The sequence below is a fragment of the Phyllostomus discolor genome, chromosome 2 (assembly GCF_004126475.2).
Source record: "Phyllostomus discolor isolate MPI-MPIP mPhyDis1 chromosome 2, mPhyDis1.pri.v3, whole genome shotgun sequence".
Lineage (NCBI taxonomy): Eukaryota > Metazoa > Chordata > Mammalia > Chiroptera > Phyllostomidae > Phyllostomus > Phyllostomus discolor.
Genome location: NC_040904.2, coordinates 216,967,992 through 216,990,618, shown reverse-complemented (window position 1 = coordinate 216,990,618; position 22,627 = coordinate 216,967,992). Strand labels below are relative to the sequence as shown.

Sequence of the window (22,627 nt, the reverse complement as noted above, 5' to 3'; positions counted from 1 at the left end):
TAGTAGGAATCAATTTGTTACAGCACTTTTAGGAAAGAAACATGAGCTCCTGTTTGGCGACATTTCACAACCTTGTCCCAACTTGCCAGGACAACCGAGCACCTCCTGTGTGACTCCACTGAGTGAGAGGATCCTGGAAGGGGGCGCCTGGTCTCCCCCAAACTCTGCCCCTGGAGCCTTTCCCTTTTGTTGATTCTACTTTGTAGCCTTTTATTGTAATAAATCATGGCCATGAGAATGCCTATTTGCCTAGTCCCGATGAGCCCTTGTAGCAGACCTGAGGATGGTCTTGCAATTCTCATGCAATGAAAATGACAAAACATTGCTGAGAAAAATTAGAGGAGACCTAAAAAAAAATAGAGACACATGCCATGTTTATGAATTAGAAGACAGTATTGCTAAGATCACAATTCTCCCCAAACGGACCAATACATTCAATGCAATATCTGGTAAAATTTCAGCAGGTCATCTTGCTTTGGTAGAAACTAACAAGCTGATACAAAATTTATATAAAGCCCTGGCTGGTGTGGTTCAGGGGATCGAGCACCAGCCTGCAAACCAAAGGGTCACTGGTTTGATTCCCGGTCAGGGCATAAGCCTGGGTTGCAGACCAGGTCCCTAGCTGGGGGCACATGAGAGGCAACCACACATTGCTGTTTCCCTCCCTCTCTTTCTCTGTCCCTTCCCCTCTCTCTCTCTAAAAATAGGTAAATCTTTTTTTTAAAGACTTTATTTATTTATTTTTAGGGAGGGAAGGGAGGGAGAGAGAGAGACAGAGAGAGACAGAGAGAGACAGAGAGAGAAACATCAATGTGCGGTTGCTGGGGGTTATGGCCTACAACCCAGGCATGTACCCTGGCTGGGAATCGAACCTGGGACACTTTGGTTCCCAGCCCACGCTTAATCCACTGAGCTACGCCAGCCAGGGCTAAATCTTTTAAAAAATTCACATAGAAATGCAAAGGGTCAAGATACCCAAACCAATTTTGAAAAGGAAAAAGTTGGAGGACTACACTTGATTTCAGAATATACTATACAGCTAAGACAATCCAGACGGCACAGAACTGGCATAAAGACAGGCCTGTAAGTCAATGGAACACAACAGAGAAAAATTCTCACAAATATGATCAATAGATTTTTTTTTAAAGATTTTATTTATTTTTAGAGAGGGGAAGGGAGGGAGAAAGAGAGAGGGAGAAACATCTATGTGTGGTTGCCTCTCCTGCAACCACGCATGGTTATTTTTTAAAAACCCTTACAACTCTGTGATAAAATGACAATTCAATTAAAATAAGCAAAAGATTTAAATAAACATTTCAGCAAAGAAGATGCTACAAATGGAGTACGAGCACATGAAAGATGACCGACACCAGTGGTCATCAGGGAAACACTAAACTAACCCACAGGAGATACCCCCCCCCCCCCCCCCGAGACTAAAAGCACAGAGACAGAGACGGGAGGACGGGACCAGTTCCTCTCAGGGTGTGCGGAAACCTCCTCCCGGCCGGTGGCAGTGTAACCTGGTGCATTCCCTTTGGAAAATAGTCTGCCAGTTTGTTACAAGTTATGCATGAGCCTACACGTCCACTCTTAAGTATTTACCCAAGAGAAACGTGTGTCCACACAAAGGCTTGCACACGAATGTACGGAGCAGCTTCATGCATGAGAAGCAAAAACTGGAAACATTCCAATCGTTCATCCATTGGTGAATAGATCCAGAAAGCATCAGCGACACAGACAAATACCATTCATAAAAAGGAATGAACTGTCGATAGGGGTGACAACACGATACACCAGACAGAAAAGGACCACACATCGTATGTCTTTCTTTTCTACTGGAACTGTAACAGATCGTCACAAACTCGTGCGGTGGTTTAAGACAACACGCGTTTATTTTCCTACACTCCTCCCAGGGAGAGACCCGGAGTGAGTCTCCTGTGGCCACAGTCAAGGCGTTAGGGGAGCTGTTTCCTCGGCGGGCTCCAGGGGGCGCTCCGTGTCTTGGCGGGGTCCAGCTCTGGAGGCGACTGCAGCAACCCTTCGCTCGGTGGGGCCCTGCCTCCGTCTTCAAAGCCAGCCGAGTGGTCCCGTTACCGAACAGCAACTGGGGTCCCGCTGCCTGCCGCCGCCCTCGAGGTAAAATTCCACCGGCAGAGGTTTGGTGATGAAGGAAAGGAGTCTTTATTCAAAAGCTGCACGATTTTGGAATAACAGCTTGCCACAGGCATCAGCCACGTAAGCCTATCAATTAAGCTTAAACTCTTTAGTCACAGCTTTAATCACTTAAATCCATTAATTCAGGCTTACCTTTTTAACACCTGAGCTCTCCTAGCATTCCCCGTTAGTTCCAATTACTTTATTCCCATAGGGTTAGTTTACACACTAAAACAACATGAGATACAAAAGCGACACAATTTTGGAAGAATGGCCAGCCTCTGCCTCAGAGCCCGTTCCCTCCGGAACACCGGAAGAATTAACCTGCCACCTCTGGCCAGGACGGCCCGACCCCAGGCTGCGCTCAGGGTTCCTTACCATCCAAAATCCGTCCAAATTACCGCCCCCCCCCCCCTGAGAAACGCAGGCAGCTGCAGCATGCTCCCCCCGGCCATCCTGGAGGGAGAAGAACCACAGAGAGAGCCCCTCTTTTATTTCAGACCTTCTTGCCCATAATTCCATGTGCTCTGGAGACGGTCGGTTTCCCAGCCAATCTGGTCCCGGGCTACTTCCTATCTTCTCGGCAACCTCCTCCTGCAGCACCTGCCTGCTTCTCCCCGGTGACCTGATCTGATCGGACCTCTCTGTACCTGCAGCCTCCAGTTTCTCTGTGATTTTGTCATCACACGGATCGCATGTCCTTCTCTGACTGCCATCCTTCTGCCTCGCTCTGGAAAGGACCCTGAACATCCGGCCTTCCGGGCTAATCCAGGATAACCTCCCTATCTCAAGGTCCTTAATCACACGGGCAAAACCCCGTTTCCCTCCTGTCAGGTAGCACAGATTGACAGGTTCCAGGGATTAGAATGTGAACACCTTTGGGGGTAGTGATTCAGCCTCCTACATTGTACTTTCCATTTATAGAAAAATGTTGAGAAAAGGCAGAGGAGAGAGAGATCACAGGTCAGTAAATCCCAGGACTGCCATTGAGAGCAGGGGTGGACCACGCAGAGGCACAAAGGATCCTGGAGAGTGCTGTAATTCGCTGGTTTTAAGAGGCACGCTCTCCCCACAATTTAACACCTGAAGTCAGAATACACCTTACAATTAATGGTATGAAGTATGCACATGAAAAAATGCTCAACACCATTATCAGGGAAATTCAAATGAAAACTGCAATTAGCTATCACTGCCCACCCACTGGACTGGCTAAAATTAAGGAGATTGGCAACAACAAATGTTGGCAAGGATGTGGAGCAAACAGAACTACATTGTTATTGGTGGCAATAAAAAAAAGTATGGTTGCTTTAAGGAAGTCTGGCAGTTTCTTTAAAAGGCTAAATATATTTCTTTATGACTATTGCTATGACTCAGCAATCCAGTTCCTAGGTGTTCACCCAAGAGAAGTTAAAATGTACCTCCACAAAGAGCCCGAACAGGAGCCTTCACAGCAGTTCTGTTTCTCGCAAACGAAAACCGGGCAGAGCCCCAGCGTCCACTACGGGAGGACGAATAAGCAAACTGCAGTCTATTCACAACAACGTGGACAAGTCCACGGCAGTGGGAAGGGATGAACTCATGCAACACACCACGAAACGGATCTCAAAAACATTGTGTGAGTGAGAGGCCTGATACGAAAGACTACCTATCGTATGGGTCCCTTTTTACGAAGTTCCAGAACAGGGTGACCCATGGTGCAAAGAATCGCAGCAGTGGGGTGTGGGTGGGAGACTGACTGGAAGGAGGCACAAGGGAGCTTTCCGGGGTGGTGCTAGTGTTCCATATCCTGCTGGTGCTTTGGGTGAATAGCCACACACATTTAAGATTCATGCAGTTCCCCCTGGCCAGGTGGCTCCGTTGGTTAGAGCATCCTTGGTTAGAGCATTGACCCCATATGCAAAGGTTGCAGGTTGAATCCCCAGCGAGGGCAATGAATGCATAAATAAGTGTAACAAAGAATTGATGATTCTCTCTCTTTCTCTAAAAATCAATAAACAAACATTTAAGAAAAGACTCATGCATTTCCAGATCATGATAGCTCTCCTGCTAAGGTAAGTATGCATACATTTCAAATAGAGAAAAAAACAAAACATAGATTCATGCATTTCACTATGTTTTATCAACCCCCTCCCACCAAAGAAACAAATGAAATGAAAAACAGCGGCAGTTAACGGTACACAGACTGAAGTATTTAAGGGTGAGAGCACTGATATCTGCAACTGGCTTTGGAGTTAATCGCTTAATTTAAAAATGAGTTGGCCCTGGCTGGTGTGACTCAAAGGATTGAGTGTCAGCCTGCAAACCGAAGGGTCGCCGGTTCAATTTCCAGTGAGGGTACATGCCTGGGTTGTGGGCCAGGTCCCTGTGCTGGGCACGTGAGAGGCAACCACACACTGAGGTTTCTCTCCCTCCCTCTCTTTCTCCTTCCCTTCCCCTCTCTCTAAAAAATAAAATATTTTAAAAATAAGATGATGTGATGGATGGATAGGACAGATATAGAGATAAGATATAAAATTGATATAACAAAGGATTAATTATGTATGTGGATTCCAGATAGCAGGTAAGTGGATGGTTACTGTCTGGCATATCTTTTCTGCATGTTTGCACATTTCATAATAGTCTCTTGAAAACACTTGATAGCTCATCGCTGTTGTAACTGGTAGCAATTTCTCTACCTTGATGATTTATAAAATAATGGTATCTTAAGTTCAATGACACATGGACATTATAAAGGAGAATAATTTTGTGGCTCCCCAGAAAATCCAAGTCCTTCATTTCCCAGGCTCCCTTACAGTTAGTTTGGTGCCGCGTTACTAGTTTTGGTCCATGGGCCTCTAAGTAGAAATGACGGATACACCACGTGTAGGCCTAGGAAATTAACAGCTGGAAGGCCTCGTTATCTCTCTCCCACTGCCCGTGACCGCGGGAGGCCCTGTGCTAGTGAAGCAGAGGCACCTGACTCTCCCATGGTCACCAACGGGGGTTTGTCACTGCAGCCTAGCCCTGCCCTCCTAACGTTGGAGAGTGTGTGGGGAGAGGGGGGAGAGAAGGAATTGGAGAGGGCTTTTATTTAAAAAACAAAACAAAACACTAAAATATGTGGCATGTCAGTTAAGTTACTGTCTCAGCTCCAAACTCGCCCTTATTTGCTCGGCGGTGACACCGGTGGGGCCACGCTCCTCCGGCGCGGAAACGGCGGAGGCTGCTCGCAGCGTGTTTCCCAGCCGCGTCCCAGCTGGCTTCAGCGGTCGCGCTGGGGACCGCGAACCAGGCAGCTGGACGGGCAGATATACTCGGGGGCGCCGCCTAGGCGGCCAGAGGGCGGGCGAGGGAGCGGTCGCACGCACGGAGGGCCAGGGCATGCGAGACAAGGGCAGCAGCGACCCCAGGCCTGTGCCCGCTCTGCAGGACGCGCGCCCGTGGGCGACCCCAGGGAGCAGATGCAGCGGAGACTGGTGGAATGGGAAGTCAGGAACGATAGAACCCGGTGGCGAAAGCAGCAGAGCAGGATCCGCAATCGCTGCCCCGACCCCGGCCTCTTGCAACTCCAGGATCCCCACCCTGCCGGCCCAGAAGCCCCGCCTCCACGCTCTGGGCCGCTCTGGCCCGCTCGGCCCTTCTCGCTGGTGGGCTCGTCGACTCCTCGGTGCGCTACGCTTCTCCGGCCGTCAGGGGCGGGCGGGACCTCGGGAGGGCTGCTCTAGCCCGCGACGGCCGCTCGACTGCTCCGCGGCGTGGTCCTTTGGCGCGCCGAGGTTGCCGCCCCCCTGGCCGTTTCCCGGGCAACGCCTCCCGGCCGTTCCCCCGGCAACGCGCGGCGGGGCCCCGGCAGTCTCCGCGATGGACTCCCTGTCTAGCGCCGGGCCCCGCCGGCCTCGCGACCGCCTCGGGGTGAGGTCCTCCGGGTCGCGGGCTGCGGCGACGCCCTGGGCGCGCTTCTCGGCCTGGCTGGAGTGCGTGTGCGTGGTCACCTTCGACCTGGAGCTGGGCCAGGCGCTGGAGGTGAGCGGGGCAGGGGGGCGGGTCATCGTGCGCCCGCCCGCCCTCTGCGCGTGGGGGGAAGTCGGGCAGATAGCTGGGCCTGCCCCTCCTCCGGAACCCTGCGCCTGTCGCCTCCTGAAAGGGGCGCTTTCCAGCAAAGGGACCAATGGCCGACTTCCCATTGGGATGGAGGAGGTAGGGGCCCCGCACTTTGGATACCCCTGACCTTTTGTCAAGGAAAATCTGTCTCGTTTTCCCCTTCCCCACGTTAGTTGCGGCACCTCGTCCCCTTCGTTGCTGCAGCCAGAATTCCAGGGGTCACCCTGGACTTTACCCTCCCACCACTCCACCTCTCGTGGGTGGGCAAGGCTGACAGTTCCGCCGGCCAGGGATCATTCCCTCTGCTACCGACCCTCCTTTGTGGCCGCCCTGCTGGAAGCCTTCGGCCCCTCTTGGTTCACTTAGGCTCAGGTCCAGACCCGTGTGGGTGCCATTCCAGCCATACTGGCTGCCTTTCTCTTCACCAGCTGCACCCAGCTGGGGGGGGGGGGTCTGGGGTGCCCCCACCCCCACCCTCAGAGGCAGCTTCTCTCCCTCCTGGTGTAGATGACAGTGTGGCGGGTTCAGGGAGGAGGCCTTCCTCAGGGCTGTCAGGATGGTCTCTACGCCCTGAAAGTGGTGGCGTAGACCTCACCACACTGTCAGGGACGTCCCTGGCGCTGCGGGGGCAGGGCCCGCTGAGGCCGGGGCTGGCCAAGCCAAGGCCGCACAGCCATCCTGGGAGGCGGATGGGGGTGGGGGTTGCTTTGGTTTGAGGCCTTGCTGAGCTCCACAAGCCCAGTCTTTGAGACAGAAGGGACTGACTCTTCATAAGGATTCAGGTCCTGGCCCCGTGGAGACCCCATCCGCCACCCCCACCCGGCCTGCAGTATTGTGACAGCCCCACCTGACCAAGGGGCCTGAGCAGAGAGCTGAGCTGCCCCATGTGGCAGAGCCCACCTTCTCACTGTTGCCCATTCTGTTCTCCACAAAATCACGAGAGAAGGCCCTGGCTGAACTGCTCAGTGGGTTGAGTGTCAGCCTGCAAACCAAAGGGTCACCGGTTCAATTCCTGGTGGGGGCACCTGCCTGGGTTGTGGGGCCAGGTCCCCAGTAGGGGGTGCATGAGAAACAACTATGCATTGATGTTTCTCTCCCTCTCTTTCGCCGTCCTTTCCCTTCTCTAAAAATAAATAAATAAAATATCTGTAAAAAGATAAAATAAAATTAATAGTTTTTTTTAATCACAAGAGAAGTTAAGAGATTCTTTCGTTTCCTTGAGACATTCTCATGTATAACTTTCTAGGATGCAATCATCCAGAAAGCTAATTCTAAGCAAGTAGCCTTCATGGCCATGGGTCCTGTGTGCACTGGCTTCCGAGCTGTCGATGAGGCTCTGTCCAGGGAGGGGCCGTTGGGAACCAAGCGCCCTCCGGAATCGTCCGGTCTTGTGCAGAGGCCCAGCCGTGGATCCACCGGGCAGTGCAGCTCACGGTGCCCCCCAGGTTTGCCTCATCTTTCCTCCCTCCCCCGGGAGTCCTGCCGAAGATCAAGGGGCGTTTCTGCTGGGCCCACACAGTTCAGGGAGCACCTGCCCTGGGCTCCCGTGGGCACAGCTCAGCCTCGCTGAGCCCTGCAACAGCCCTGGCACTGTGCGCGGCGCTGGGACACGGGCGGAAGACCCAGGAGCCGCCGTCCAGAAGCTCCACGAACAGAAGCAGCTCCGGGGAAGGAATGAGGTGTGGCCAGTCTTGGCGGATGGGAAAGAGGCAGCTGGGCCGTGGAGAGCAAGCTATTTCAGGGACCTGCCCTGCATGGTCCCTGCCCACAAAACACGAGCCAAAGCAGAGGCAAGGAGCTGTCGTTCACCTGTTCTGTGAGTCAAGCTGGAGCAGTGGCCACCAGCCAGGCCCTGTGGTGCTGGTGCTGTACACAGGGACACGGAGCAAATGCGAAGACAACGCCGTGCTCTCCAGGAGTTCACACTCTGTGCCCGAGACACACAGAGCGAGGGGTTCAGGACCCCCCACCGCCCGGCGGTGTGCGGGGTCCCGCATGGATGGCTGCACTGAGCCTGCGGGCGGGTCAGCTGAGAGAAGGGCCTGGCTCCGCCCTCTCTGCCCTCAGAAACTCTCTCCCCCGGACCTCAGCCAGTCTGGGAGGCCTGTGGGGTGAACTGCGCCCCGAGGCCCCAAAGGCCCCTTTCCCACCATGGCACTGATGTGACTCCAGACCCCTTACAGCCTTCATGTTACTGAGGACCCCAGGGAACTCTTTGTGAGGTCATGTCGACCCATGTTTACTAGCAATTAAAACAAAAATGTTTAATATTTATTAATCCAAAAGAAACATACCCCATGAGTTAATATAAATATTAATATTTTCATGAAAACAACCATATTTTGCAAAATGAAATTTGTGAGCATCGTTTGACTCTTTTACAAACCTTTCAACATCTGGCCAAATAGCAAGCAGCCGGACCCTCACCTCAGCTCCTGTGGCCAGTACCTCACGACCCTCTGTCTCTCCTGCAGGGCTGAGCGGGTGCAGGGGCAGCACCCTGTGCCGGCCAGCTCGGCGGGGCCCGCCTGGGGCTGGGCGCTGTCACCCCGCAGCACAGCCTCAGTCTCTGTCTCTCTCGGAGGGTCCACCGCACTTCTCCCCACACCGATGCATGGTCTGGCTGGGCCAGCCCCCCTCCGGCCTCTGCTTCCGAGACAGGATGCACCAGCCCCTGCATGTGGGTTCCCCACCCCTGCTCTCGTGGGGTTCCTGGCATGGTCATGGAGTCTGCAGGTCCCAGTGGCCTGCTCAGAGGCCGAGGGCCTCCCGGGGGTGTCAGACCAGGTTCAGACTGCGGACCTCAGTACAGAGGGTCCACCACAGCTTCGCTGCCCACCAGGCGCCCGCCTCTCCCAGGCCCTGCTGGGCACGGACACGAGACCTGTCCTGTGGCCCCTCCCACTCACAGGGCCACCCCCAGGCCCGCCTCTGTGGCACCCTCTGCCCCCTCCCTCGGGGCCCTTCCTCCTCGGTGCCTCCTTAGCTGAGATCTCCCGGAGGTCTCCACGTGATGCTCCTTCCTGTCATGCCTCGCGGATGCGCTGTCCCCCTGGGCGAATGCACATCTGGGGATGTCTGCTCCCGGCCAGGGGCTGGGGGACAAGAGTGCCCTGGGCTCAGTGCCGGTCCTCGAGACAGGAGCAGGAGGGGACCACAGGCGCAAGCCCCGAGCAAACGCCGACAAGGTGTGACGTCACTGCCGCAGCGGGAGTTCCAGGGCACAGCGCCTCGCCCTGCACCGGGGCCCGGGGCACGCCCCGGAAGAAGCCTGGCTTCAGCCAAAACCTGACTCCTCCTCAGGGCAGGACTTGGGCAGATGCAGGGAGCTGGGGGCTCAGGGTGCTGGCCCTGGGCGCACAGCCCACACAGGCTCCCGGCCCAGCCACTTCCTGGAGTGGGCTCCAGGGTTTCTGCACGCAGGCCAGGGCCACCCTGGAGCCCAGGGCACAGCAGCCCCCAGTCTGGGCGAGCAGCCTGGAGGGCGAGGGGGGCAGGAAGGGAGTCGGGGAGCTCCCCCAGGTGTGTGCTGGCCAAGGTAAGGGGAGTCTGGAGCAGCCTTGTGCTGGGAGGGGGGGCCTGGGGCACCAAAGGTGGAGCAGGGCAGCAGGGTCTGCCCACAGAGGACGATGTGCTCTAGGAGGGGCCGGAGCGGAGAGGAGCATACCTGCGGCCCAGCCCCGCAGCCGCCTGGCCTCGCTGAGCACTCTGTGTCCCCACAGCTGGTGTATCCCGGCGACTTCCGGCTCACGGACAAGGAGGTGGGTCCCGCAGCCCCGGGGAGCAGACCTCACCCAGGAGGAAGCCAGCCCTCACCGGGTCTCCTGTGTTTCAGAAAAGCAGCATCTGCTACCTGTCCTTCCCTGACTCCCACTCCGGTAGGGTGCTCCAACTCTCCCCTCTGGGGCCGGGGCAGGGCGGGGCGGGGGGCTCGGGGAGAGGAAGACAGTGGGGCGGTGGGGCAGGCCGTCCCTGGGCCCCTGGGGCCCAGGCCCCACCCCCACTCGGTGGAGACACCCAGAGCCCCACGATGCAGCAGAGGCAGCCAGGTTCCCCTTGTTTGTGTGGAAAGAGGGACCAGCGGGGTCTGGGCTCCTCGACCCCACCACTGGGGCCCCCCAGAGCTGTCTCTGCTCCTCCCAGGGCCCCAGGTTCTGGGCAGGCTCAGGCTGCCACACCTCGGGCCCCCGGCTGTCCGCCTGGACGTGCTTGGACAGTGGGCAGCTGCTGGTGCGTCTGCGTTGGGACTTCACCCTGAAATTCTCGGGTGCAGGGGTGAGGACACAGGGACTCCCACAGGGAGGACAGGGCCCAGCACCGGGCTTCTCTCTGGGGCCTCCATAGCCCGTCGGAAGCCAGACTTACAGGGTCCTTGCCCGTCGCTGCGTTCCCCGCCATGCACGGGGGGGCAGGAGGGGCTCCAGCCCTGACGTGGAGCGGTGGGGCTGCCTCCCTCCCCAGGCTGCCTCGGAGACACGCAGTTCAGCTTCCGAATCCGTCAGTGCAGAGGGCAGAGGAGCCCCTGGCGCGCCGACGACGGGCGCTATGACAGCGAGGCCCCCGTGACGCTGCAGGTGCGTGCAGGCTGCCTCTGCCGCCGGCAGACCGGGGACAGGCTGGTGGGGCCGTCCTTCCCAGGTGCCTGGGCCCCGCGTGGCAGGAGAGGCACTGGCCAGCCCTAGCCCCCTCCTGGCACAGGGTGGGCCCGCTCTCCTGGGGGGACTCCCCAGGGTCCCTGGTGCTCCTCCCGTATACCACGCAGGCAGCAGGGTGTGGCTGGGTGTGCAGAGGCCTGCGGGAGCCCTCGGGGGCTTCCGGCCCCGGGTCACTCCCTACGGTGTCTGGGAGGTGCTCCCTGGAGAGGTGGTGCCCACTGTCTGAGCCCAGGACGCCCAGGCTTGAGCCCATGACCCCACAACCAGTGGGGTCCGTGGGTGGGGCAGCCGCTGCAGAGTGGGCGGTCTGGGAGGCGGGGGTGGGGGAGTGGCACAGGGAGAGCGGGTGCAGCCCGGCTGACTGCCTCTTCCAGAGGGAGTCGGCGCACTACTTCGGCTACGTGTACTTCCGGCAGGTGAAGGACAGCTCCGTGAAGAGGGGCTACTTCCAGAAGGTGAGCCACCTGGTGCCTCTGGGCTGGCACCTCTGAGAGGAGGGGCCGGTGGCCATGGAGGGGCTGAGGGGCTGGGGTCTCGAGCCTCCAGGAGCACCCCTCCTGCAGCCACTTGGTACCAGGGGAGCACACTCCCCTGGGCCCCATGGGCCACCTGACCTGGGCCACGGGAGGGTGGTGGGGCTGCCCTGGCGCCCAGCTCTCGCTGCAGCCCCTCTGGTGTGTGGGTCCCACTGCCCCTTCCTTGCCCAGCACGGCACCCATGGCCTTTGTGTCCTGGGCCCCGGACACCCCTGCTTCTCACTGCTGGCCGGAGGGGGCCTGGTCACTCTTCCAGGATTAGACAACTTCAGCCTTGAACTCAGACTCTCAAAGCAAAAGCTGCTTAATTGCCAGGAGGTCATCCCAGACATTCTGGCCACGAGCATTTCCCTCTGACAGCTGGGCTCCAACCCTCCCTGGTGTCACTGGGGCCCCCTCCTGTCTGGGGTCCTGAGGTCTGTGTGGGGCCATCCTGGGCACAGTTGTCCTATGTAGTTGGGTGGGCTCTGGATGAGCCGGGCCTCAGGGGTCCCTGCAGACGCCTGAGGGGCTGGGTGACCTCTCTCCGGCCCCACGGGCCCTGCAGTCCCTGGTGCTGGTGTCCCGCCTGCCCTTCGTCCGGCTGTTCCAGGCACTGCTGAGCCTGGTGGCCCCCGAGTTCTTTGACAAGCTGGCACCCTGCCTGGAAGCAGGTGAGTGGCCGCCAGAGAGGCCGCATCGTCGGCCGCAGGGCCCAGCGGCTGCGGCTGCAGGCCCCTGACGCCAACTGCCTGCACCCGCAGTGTGCAACGAGATCGACCAATGGCCGGCCCCCGTGCCCGGGCAGACCCTGAACCTCCCTGTCGTGGGAGTCGTCCTGCAGGTGAGGGTTGGCCAGCCGGGGTGGGAGGCTCCGAGGGCATGGCGGTGCCCGCTCGTGACCGGCAGCTGCCCCCTCCGTCCAAAGGTGCACATCCCATCCAGGGCGGACAAGCCGGAGCCCAGTCCTCTGAAGCAGTGTGGCCAAGAGGTGGGGGCCCTCCTGGGCCAGTGGCACGGCACCTGCATCAACCCTGCCACCTGTCTGGGCCTTCCCACCCACCTGCCGGGGGCCCAGTTGGGTGGCCAGACACCAGCCAGGCCCAGGGGCTCGTGTCTGGGTACAGGGCTGGGAACGGCCCCTCCTGTGCTGTGGGGGTGGGGGCCACCGTCCCTGGGGTGAGGGGCCTGCTTGGGGCTTGGGGCGTGGCAGCCTCGCCCTCAGCCTGACGCCACCCCCCTCCCCGGGCAGAACCTGCTGCCGGCGCCACTGGTCCTCACCAGTGTCCACGAGCTGGACCTGCTCAGGTGAGCCCTGTGGGCTGCTGCTTGCTGCCCACGTAGACCCTGGGGGAGCCCACAAGGCTTGGGCCTGGGCAGGGTCGGGGCCCCGGGGACACCGCCTCGCCTACTGGACACTCACCCCGGGCCAGCTCTGCCCCAGAAAAGTCCAGAAGAGGAACCTGGAGCCTGGTGACTGCGCTGAGAGGAAATGAGCCCAGCGGGCAGGGAGGTGTGGGCAGGCGGGCGTGGGGAGGGGAGGGCTGTGCGGGGGGTGGGGGGGGGTGGGGGGACACTCACTGCCTGAGGCTGCCCCTCTGCGGGCGAACCTTGGAGGGAGCCAGGCTGCAGACCCGGCTGGGCCCCGCGGGAGCCAGGGCAGCCGGCTCAGGCTGGGGCGCAGGGCCGGGCCAACCTGGGTGGATGGTCCGGGTCGGCGGACCCTGTGCACCCTCCGCATCTGCGAGCCCTGTTCCCATTGAGGCAGTGCATTCTCCTGCGCCCTGGGGAGGAGCCTCCGCCCCTTCCAGCCTCCCTGAACGCCCCAACCTCCCCTGCCCCGCCCAGGTGCTTGCAGCCCGTGCTCACCCACGTGCAGACGCTGTGGGAGCTCATGCTCCTGGGGGAGCCCCTGGTGGTGCTGGCGCCCTCGCCGGCGGTGTCCTCGGAGATGGTGCTGGCCTTGACCAGGTAGGCCGCCGGTGGGCGGGGCGTCACCGGGGGCGGGGCCTGCCCTGCTGAGCTCACCGGCCTGCTTCGCCCACCCCCGCAGCTGCCTGCAGCCCCTCAGGTTCTGCTGCGACTACCGCCCCTACTTCACCATCCACGACAGCGAGTTCAAGGAGTTCACCACGCGCACGCAGGCCCCGTAAGTGCTGTGCCCCCTCTGCCCTCCCCCCGCCCCCCCCGACTGCCAACTGAGCCGCCACTGCCTCCTCTCTCTCCCCTCTCTCTAGACCCAACGTGGTCCTGGGAGTCACAAACCCTTTCTTTATCAAGACACTCCAGCACTGGCCCCACATCCTCCGCGTTGGGGAGCCCAAGATGTCAGGTGAGGCCGGCCTGGCCCCTGCTCCGCGGTCCTAGGGGGGCGGGACAAGGCGGGCCGCTCAGGCCCACCCAGGTCCGACCTGCCGGCACTGAGGCTTGCCCCCAGTGTTTCCTGTTTTGTAGGGGGTCTTCCTAAACAGGTCAAGCTGAAAAAGCCCTCGAGGCTGAAGACCCTCGACACCAAACCAGGTGTGTGCCTCTCCAGGACCCAGGCATGGGCTCCGCATCCTGGGGGATGGGGGGCCAGGATTCTGAGTGCGGGAGTAGCGGAGGGGGCGGGCTGTGGTGGTGTGGGAGGGGCCCCCAGGACCGCAGCCCCGCCCTTCCACCAGGCCTGTACACCGAGTACACCGCGCACCTGCGCCGCGACAAGGCGCTGCTCAAGCGGCTGCTCAAGGGCCTGCAGAAGAAGCGGCCGGCAGGGGTGCTGACCACGCTGCTGCGGCGGCACCTCCTGGAGCTCACGCAGAGCTTCATCATTCCGCTGGTGAGGCCCAGGGCAGGGGCAGGGGCAGGGGCGCTGGGGCTGAGACCCCTGGGCCGAGGCCCCGGGCTCACTCCCCTCCCCACCCCAGGAGCACTACATGGCCAGCCTCATGCCCCTGCAGAAGAGCATCACGCCCTGGAAGGTGGGTGTCCGGTCCCGGTGGGGCCGTGGGGGAGGGGCCAGGCGAGCGGGCTGCAGTCCCAGTTCTAGAGGCGGGAAGGTCTGGGAGGGGAGACTGGGCTCCAGGCCGGCCCCAGTCCCCTCCCTTACAGCGCGGAGAAGGGGGGCGGCACGGAGGGACTGTCTCCAGCAGGGAGGCGGCCCAGGAGCGTGCCTGGGACGTGTCCAGGGCCTGTGACACACACAGGGCCTGGGAGGCTGCACCTGCCTGGGCAGCAGGGCTCACCTGGCGGCTGTCTCAGACTCCTCCCCAGATCCGCCCCTTCCACCAGGACGACTTCCTGTGCAGCCTGGAGCATGCTGGGCCCCAGCCCACCTGCATCCTCAAGGGTGACTGGCTGGGCCTCTACAGGTGGGTGGACCCCAGCGGGGGACCTGAGGCTCCTGCTGCTGTGGGTGCAGGGTGCCCGCGCCCACCCAGCGGCGCACGGAGTCGGCCCCGCCCACAGCCACGGCCCCTTGTCACCCACAGGCGGTTCTTCAAGTCCCCCCACTTCGATGGCTGGTACCGGCAGCGGCGCAGAGAGATGGCTCGCAAGCTGGAGGCCCTGCACCTGGAGGCCATCTGTGAGGCGGTAAGGAGGGCCGCGGCCGGGGGGGAGGGGGCCTGGGGCTGGGGGGCCTCGGTGACGGGCGGCCCCATCTTCCCGAGGCAGAACGTCGAGACCTGGATGCAGGGCAAGTCGGAGGTGGAGGTCGTGGACCTGGTCCTGAAGCTGCGGGAGAAGCTGGTGAGAGGCTCCCGTCCTGCCCCTCGGGGGCCGGGGGGCGCAGTCCGCCTGCCCCTGACCGGCCCTGCCCCTGCAGGTGCGGGCCCGGGGCCACCAGCTGCCCGTGAAGGAGGAGACGCTGCAGCGGGCCCGGCTGTGCGTCGAGGCCGCCGTCCACTCCCTGCCCAAGGACCTGCAGGCCGTCCTGTGCCCGCCCTAGGACGGGCCAAAGGGAGGGGCCTCTCTGCCCCCCGGGGGCCTAGGACTGGCCCGGTGCGGGGAGGGGCGGCCCCCCTCAGGCATGAGCTCCCCCACCCAGGCTCCCGGCGCTCCCTGGCCTTGGCCCCCTGCCCCGCACCGCTTTGTCCCCGCAGTAAAGGTGGCACTTGGAACGACAGCCTAGTCTCTGACTGATGGCGGACCCTCTGTTGGCCAGAGCCTCACCTCCCCCAGAGCCCCAGCTGCCCTCTGCAGGGCTGCAGGCTGGGGGGGCGGGGCTGGCTGCGAGCCCTTGCTGTTCTGGGCCTGGGGCCACCGCCCCCTCCAGGCACCCATCTGCCCGAGCCCAGCAGGGCCCCAGACGCTGCATTTGATGTGTCCTTGAGCCCCATCAGGCCGCCCGGCTCAGGAGAGGGAGAGGCAGCCGACCGGCAGACGGCTCTCCTCACTCGGCCCACCCACCCGCTCACCGGCAGCTGGGGCTAGTCCCTGACTGGCTGGGCTTGGGAGGGTGAGGAGCTCGGCCACGTGGTTCCTGGGGAGGCCACCAGGGGGCAGTGTGGGGCCCGGCCGGAGGGTCCCCCACCCTCAGGGACATTGTCCCAGGTCCCACCCCTGGAGCAGCCCACGGAGGGACTGTTCCGTCTGCCCCTCGTGGCACTCGAGCCCTCCCTGCCCCCCCACCCCCTACCCAGGGCCATCCACAGCTGAGGCAGCCTCTGGCACCAAGTTCTCAGAGGGGGCCACTCCCCCGCCAGGCCCCCAGTTGCCGCAGCACCGTCAGGACTCAGTGCCCGGCAGCAGCAGTGGCCAGTGGGAGGGTGGGTGTGAGGCTCGGACCCAGAGGTGTGGGCCTTCAGGTCTGCCGCCTCCCAGCCCCCCACCCTGAGGCCCCTCACTCGAGGGGCGCTGGGCCTCGCGCTGTAGCAGGTGCTTGCAGAGTGAGGGGGAGGCACTGCGTCCTCGCGTCCGCCCAGGCCTGGCGGTGGGGGGAGTGTTCCCTGTCACCTCGGCCCCCCGCCCGCCCCCGTGCAGATGGTCTCAGAGCCTCCCCTGCCAGCCTGCCTGGCCCTGCGCACCGCCCAGGACGGCCTGTCACGGCCCCCACTCCACGGAGCACAGCAGAGACAGCAAACCCACGTTTGCAGAGGGAACGAGCTGGGGGCCCCGCAGCGGGAGAGGTCCCACGCTGGCCCTGAATGCCGCTCTCAGGGGCCTGCCCCCGGGCTGTGTGCTCTAGAGGGGGGCCTTCCCACCCAGGACGCAGTCCCCACAGTCTGCAAGGACACCGGACTGTCCTCACGGCTCTCGGGCTCTCCGACCCGCACAGGAAAGGGCTGAGGGGACCGTGAGGCCGCCCTCACTCAGCTAGTCCTAACCTCTAACCCCCAACCCCTAACCTCAAACCTAACTCTGCTGGCTAGAGACTGTGCGAATCCTGGGCCCGGCCCCTCACTATGACCCACTGTGGGGGGTGGGGGAGGCCACCCAGGGGAGAGGAAGGGGCAGTTGGGCCAGAAGAAGCAAACCTGCCCCCAGCAGAGCCCTGGGGACAGAAGGGCCGGGACGGGCAGAAGCCAGGTGGCCCCCCGGGGTGGCCAGTGCCGGTGGGCCCTCTGTGGCCTCCTGAGGCTGGAGGGCCTGGGGGGGTGGGGCAGAGACGCAGCCGGTTGCCCTGGGGACAGGAAGGACAGTTCACCCCCAAGCTTCCTGAAATCTATTTAAAGATCCCTTTAGTCTGGGATACTGGCCTTCCCACATGCTTGGTAGTAAAATGTCCTGTGACCGCGACGCTTGTCTCAACTTCCTTTTTTGATAGAAGTTGGCATCCCTGTGAGATACTGGAAGTGTTGGGGGGCCTTGTGGTGGGTGCTGGGTGGGCCAGTGTGGGTGAGGTTCCGGGCTGAAGGCGGGCAGGTCTGTCTGGCTGGCTGGCTGGGGCGGGAGGCAGCCTCCTGGCCTACATGCTTCCTCCGGGGGCAGGTCCGGGGTGGGGAGCACACTGGGAGGAGGAGATAGATGCCCGAGGGGGGGGGGGGCGGGCGGGAGGAAGCAGACTGGCTGCAAAGGGGACAAGTCTGGGTGGAGGGGGTGTCCAGTGGGGGTGCGGGTTAGGGTTTGCGGAATGGTGCTGATCTTCGCCCCCCCAACCCCGGGCCCAGCTGCTGCCACCTGTCCTGTCCTGAGACGGCCAGCGAGGAGCCAGCCGGAGCGCGCAGCGCCCCCACCTCTCAAGCCCAGGAGGCCCCAGGCCAGACGCAGGGCCAGCTCAAGTGCGGAGCTCACAGCCCCGGGGCTCACCACCTCCCTCCCGGCGCTGAAAGACCCGCTGGTGGGGCCCGGGGCGTCCCCGGAGGCCCAAAGCGGGCGGGCAGCCGGGAGCCACAGGTTCGTCCGTCAGGAGACTCAGGGCTCAGGGCGCTGCCTTCCCTGGGAGCTTGGGGTGCAGAGGCTCCCGGGAACGGTTCAGGCCCGGAAGCCGCCATCCGGGAAAAGGCAGGGTGTGGCTGGCCTGCTCCCAGGCGGAGGGCTGGGGTGCTCGGAGAGAACCGCGAGGGCACCCGGTCCCCCCTCTGGCCCCGCGCGCTCCCGCAGCGCCGAGGACTGGGCTTCCCTGTGACCCCGGGCGCGCCCGGCGTGTGGGTCGGGCCGACGGGCGTCGCTGCCTGACGCGAACCTGGGCCCGAACCGGCCCGAACCTGCCTGGTGCTGCGACGCCCCACTGGGGTCCGGGGCGCGAGGGGCGCGCGGGGAGCTGCCAGCCCGCCGCCCCTGGTTCCCCCGCCCTCGCCCCGCCCGCCCCCCGTTGGGGGCGGGGCCGCTGCTCCCGCGCGCTCCGGCCCCTCCTCGGCCACACAAAGGCCCGTCTCCATGGCAGCCGCGCGGGCCGGAGCGCAGCGCCGATCGCGGCCCGGGCGCCATCGAGCCTTGGCGGAGGACGTGCAGGTACCGAGATCCCGGTTCGGGGCCCGCGGGGCGGGCGCGCTGGTCTGGGGGCTTCGCCGTCAGCGCTGCGCCGCCCTGCCTGCTGCGCTCGGGGCGCGGGGGCGCGGGGCAGCTGCACTCTGCCGAGGGCGCCTCGGGCCTTGGCCCCGTCCATGTGCCCGATCGGCTGGGACGGGCCGCTCCCGACCCACTGTCTTCCAGGGCGAGGGCTGCGGGGCCGGGGGGAAGCCGGTCTGGCTGAGCCGAGGGTCCCCAGGGACCCCTCCCGCCGCCTGTGTCTCTCCAGAGCGTCTTGCTCCCGCTCTGATTCCCTAGGCTCCCTCCCCGCCCATGCCCGCCTCTCCGGCCGCCGAGATCCGAGATCCTTGCCCAGGGCAGAGGTCGCCCCGGTGGTGCCTGAGCTCACGCACCCACCCACCCAGCCGCGGTTTCGGCGTGGCCAAGCCGGGCTTCTCCCAGGGGCCGGACTTGTCGGCGGGCCGGGCAGCCCCCGCGCTCCCTGGGACTTGCTGTGAGGAGGGCTCGGGCTGGGCCTGTCCAGGCTGGAAAGTGGCGCAGGGCTCCGGGCTGGGACTAGGGGCACCCGGGCCCTGGGCCTGCTTCTTCCCAGGGCCCGGTTGGACAGTTCCTGTTGTGTTTTGTTGGTGTGGCGCGTGGGTGGACGCCCTGCGACCCAGGAAGGACTGGGCATTGCTTGGGCCCTACGCCTCTGACCGCCTCTGGGAGGAAGCTCCCTCAGGCAGGCCCTTCCCACCCCTCTGCGCTCAGGCTGGTGGCTGGTCTGGGGGGTCCCTGGCCCCAAGAGCCCGAGCTTCCTGCCAGCGGGCTCCTCTTGCTCCTCCTAGCAACTTGGCGAAGGAGTGAAGGGTCCCTCTGGGCCCACCATGGCTGCTGGTGGGGTTCAGGGCTGAGGCGAGGCTGGGCCTGAAAGCTGGTGGCATGTTCTGGGGCTCCAGAGGCTCTCTGGGGAGGTCCCCTCTCCTGTCTGACCTCAGCCCCTGCACTCCCAGAGGTGGGTGGGGGGGGTCTCAGCCCACCCCGTGCCCAGATGTCACCCCAGTTTGGAGGAAGCGCCTTCGGAAGGTCTGGGAGTTGGACAGAGGGTGGGACGGTCCCGGGAGGGTGAGGTCCGCCTGGGACAGGCCGGCCTGCTGGGTATTTTTGGGGACAGCTTTGAGGAATTCCCAGAGAAGATTGAGCACAAGCAGGTGGGCCCAGCCAATCTGAGCCTCCCACCTCCTCCCACCGTGCTTACTGGGGGCCCTGTCTGAGGATGGGGGGACGCCTGAGGTCTGACCAGGGGTTCCTCTCCACAGAAGGGGAGGGAAGTTACTGAGAAAAACAGGGTTTGGAATTCGAGTCACCCTCCCCCACCGGCCGCCTGCCAAGAAGGAATTATTTTGGATTATCCAGCCGTGTCCAGCCACCCAAGGGGGGAGGCTGCAGCCTGGGAGAGAGGGACCCACTTCCGGGGCCGTGGGGTGAGCGCCTCAGGAGGAAGAGGCGGCGAGTCTGGGCAGCTCCCCCCTTCCCCCAGGCCCTCCCGAGGCTGCTCAGCCGGTCGGAGGCGGGGCGGGGTGGGAGGGGATGCGTCACCCTCGGGTTGGAGAAAGCCCAAGGTTGGCCCCGGTAGGCCTGTGGAGCCAGCCTGGGGGAGACTGGGGGGCAGGAGGAGCCCTGGGTCCTATCCAAGGGGCCAGGGGGAGGACCCCCTCCGTCCGCAGAGGCCCCGGGACCGTGGCCTCGAGCTGGGCTCAGGGCCACACCTGTGGCGGGTTCCTCACGCCCTGTGCTTCCCAGAGATGACAGGGAGCAGGCACGGGTGTGACCGAGGCTGCTTGGGGTGGGGCACTGGGGTCTCCCGTGGGCACCGAAGCTCAGGCCACCCACCTGCCCCTGGCTGACCCGCTGACCTGGCCGGCAGCTGCCGTGCGCAGCCTCCCTCCAAGCTGCTCTGCCCACCCAGCAGCTCTCGCCCCTCGTACGGCCCCACCTGGATGTGGGGCCTCCCCGCCGGTCCCACAGCCGAGGACACCGAGACCATTAATGAGTCTCTGCCGAGTGGGCTCCCTGGGCCCCGGTAGCCCTGTAGGGACCCCTCGGGAGAGGCAGAGCAAACAGCGGGGCCGGGTGCAGGCAGCCCAGGGGCCTGGCCCCGGCCCAGGCCAGTGGAGCAGAAGAGATGGGATTGGCAGGCCCTGGGGCGGGCGGGCAGCCTGGGGAGGGTCCGTATGGCACAGGCCCCCTCCCCCAGGAGCCGCCCCGGGACCCAGGCCATCCTGGAGGCATCAAGGGGTCCTGTTCCCTACCCGGCCAGTGGTCCCCAGGGACGCAGGTGAGGCTGGGGGTGCCCTGACGGGGGGGGGACCGCGGCGCCAGGCCCTCTACCACCAGGGCTGTCCTCCCGCGAGCAGGGGGCTCTCGTTGGCGTCCCGCCTCGGTCCTTCTTGCTGGAGCACCAGGCCCCTGGCCTCCTGGGCTGGGAGGGATGAGCCTGTCTTCCCTGTGGAGCCGCCTTGGACTAGTGCCAGCAGAGCTGGGGGGCCCGCTGTGGGGGGCAGGGGAGGGGGGAGCTGTCCTCCAGGCCTGGCCCAGCAAAGCCAGAGCGCCTCCCCCCAGCCTCAACGGCCTGTGTGAGGTGCAGGCAGGTTCAGGGCGAGCAGGTTGAGTCACTATCGGGAGGTGGGGGGGCTGGGCAGATCCCTCTCCCCGAGGTTAATGGCTATTTGTGTTTGGGGTGGGGCCTCCGACTACTTGTCTTTGGTCTGAAACCCGGGGCTGGGGAAGGCAGGGCCAGCGGCCTGTCTCTGGCCTCGGGGGGCCAAGGGGGGGCCGCGGGGGTGGCACCTCGCCTTCCCTTTTCTCTCCAGCTCTTCCCCTTGGTGGTTTCACATCCTAGACAGGCTCCTGCTTCGCTCCCGCCCCCCACCCGGGCGGCGGTGGGGGGGTTGTTGAGGCAAGAACCCGGCCACCAGCCACATCCTGGGCGCCCCGCCGGCTGTCCCACACCTGGCCACACCTCTGCGGCACCGGAGGGCTGGCCGCCTCTGTGGCTCTGCCCCGGGGCCCACCCGAATGTGGTCGGCATTACTCCCCTCCTCACCAGCCCCGTGGCCTTGGCCAGGCTTGGCGGCCAGGCTGCTCAGAGGACACCTGCCTGTCGGCTCCGGCCCGGGTGTGACCCCACAGGCCGGCCTGGAGCTGGGATTTCTGCCTACCCTCCCTGTCACCCTCTCTGCCTCCCTTTCCACACGGAGATGGCTCACCGACCACTGCCCTCCCTCCACCCCCCGCCGTGGCTTCTGCCCACCTCGGCGCCTGGGACCTAGTGGGCCGGGCTGGGCTGGGAGCAGGGGGTCAGGGCCCAGCTTGGCGCCCATGGCCTCCCCTCCTCCCCTGAGACTGTGCGGCTCCTGAAGGCGCCCCATCTGGGTGCCAGATGGGTCCTGGCCCAGGCGGGCCGAGGGCCTTGGCGACGGGAGGGCAGGGGGCCTTTGGGGAGCAGTCTGGGGAGCACTCCCCGGCTCTGCCGTCAGCCCCGCCCCTGACGTTTCACTCCTGGGCATGGAGGCCCGACTCCCGGGTGCCACCCCCGGTCCCCTCGGCGGTTCCCACGGGAGCTCGGGGCCGAGAGGCCCGGTGGCGAGCAGCTTGCTGCCGCAGCTGGCCCCCCCCCCCCAGGAAGAGCAAGGGAGCGGAAACGGGTTTGCTGTCGGCCTCGCAGGAGGCACCTGTGTCAACAGAGCGGTCAGACTGGCGCGGCTGCTCCCCGGCAGGGATGCCGCCGGCCGGCTGGCCTGCCGGCCTTCCGCTCCGGCCTGGGGGCTGGGGCCACGCTAGGGGTACCTCCTCCAGACACCCTGCTGGGCTGCCTGTGGCTGAGGCTGTTCCAGAGGCCACAGCAGGAGCACTCTGGCCGTGTGGGTGACCATGGGCAGGGATGACTGGCTTGGTGCCCGCCTGGGGCTGGGGCTGTGCTCACCTGGGTCTTTGAGTACTGGGCAAGGAACAGCCCCAGCCCTGAGAGGCCAGGGATCGTGGCTGGGTCTTGGGGTGCAAGGGGCCTGTGGCAGTGGTGGGGCAGAGGCCATGGTGGTGCTTGGCAGTGCAGGCCGAGCTCGAGGAGGTGGGCATGAGGCTCCAGCCCTTGTGGGTTCTAATCCTCCACCCCACCCCACAGTGTGTTCAGAATCGGGGCCCAGGACACTGCAAGGCCAGGCTGGCACCCTCTGCAGGGAGGGGGAGGAGGGGAACTCAGGAGGGGAGAACAGTGTTCAGCCCAGCCAGGGGGCTGGCAGTGGGGAGGACACTGTGGGTGGAGGGGCCCCAGCTTGGCCCCCCTGCCCCCCC

At 63.5% G+C, this 22,627-nt stretch overlaps 2 protein-coding genes across 7 annotated transcripts in view; both read left to right on the top strand.

Moving 5' to 3' along the window:
• Positions 1-5,702: 5,702 nt before the first annotated feature.
• Positions 5,703-15,505, top strand: DENND6B (DENN domain containing 6B). 4 transcript variants are annotated; one of them, XM_036019786.1, is made up of 19 exons: positions 5,730-6,156; positions 9,957-9,995; positions 10,070-10,112; positions 10,696-10,808; positions 11,264-11,344; positions 11,973-12,078; positions 12,169-12,248; positions 12,333-12,395; positions 12,657-12,712; positions 13,253-13,375; positions 13,458-13,553; positions 13,642-13,736; positions 13,859-13,924; positions 14,068-14,222; positions 14,311-14,364; positions 14,675-14,754; positions 14,875-14,977; positions 15,059-15,133; positions 15,210-15,465. In XM_036019786.1, the coding sequence occupies exons 1-19, from the start codon at positions 5,995-5,997 to the stop codon at positions 15,330-15,332; spliced, it is 1,713 nt and encodes a 570-aa protein (XP_035875679.1). In that variant the 5' UTR covers positions 5,730-5,994; the 3' UTR covers positions 15,333-15,465. The 4 variants fall into 4 exon arrangements, with proteins under 4 accessions (XP_035875681.1, XP_035875680.1, XP_035875679.1 ...); XM_028532523.2 differs by having other exon boundaries at positions 5,737-6,156; positions 14,645-14,754; positions 15,210-15,505; XM_036019788.1 differs by lacking the exon at positions 13,253-13,375 and having other exon boundaries at positions 5,703-6,156; positions 14,645-14,754.
• A 2,646-nt stretch (positions 15,506-18,151) lies between these two features.
• The window catches only part of PLXNB2 (plexin B2), a 30,885-nt gene continuing 26,409 nt past the window's right edge, over positions 18,152-22,627 (top strand). Inside the window, exon 1 of one of the 3 annotated variants that reach the window (XM_036019774.1) lies at positions 18,152-18,277. The gene's annotated coding sequence lies outside the window, so the exon portion shown is untranslated. The remainder of the gene's footprint in view (positions 18,278-22,627) is intronic. The other 2 variants (XM_036019773.1, XM_028531840.2) reach the window with 2 other exon arrangements.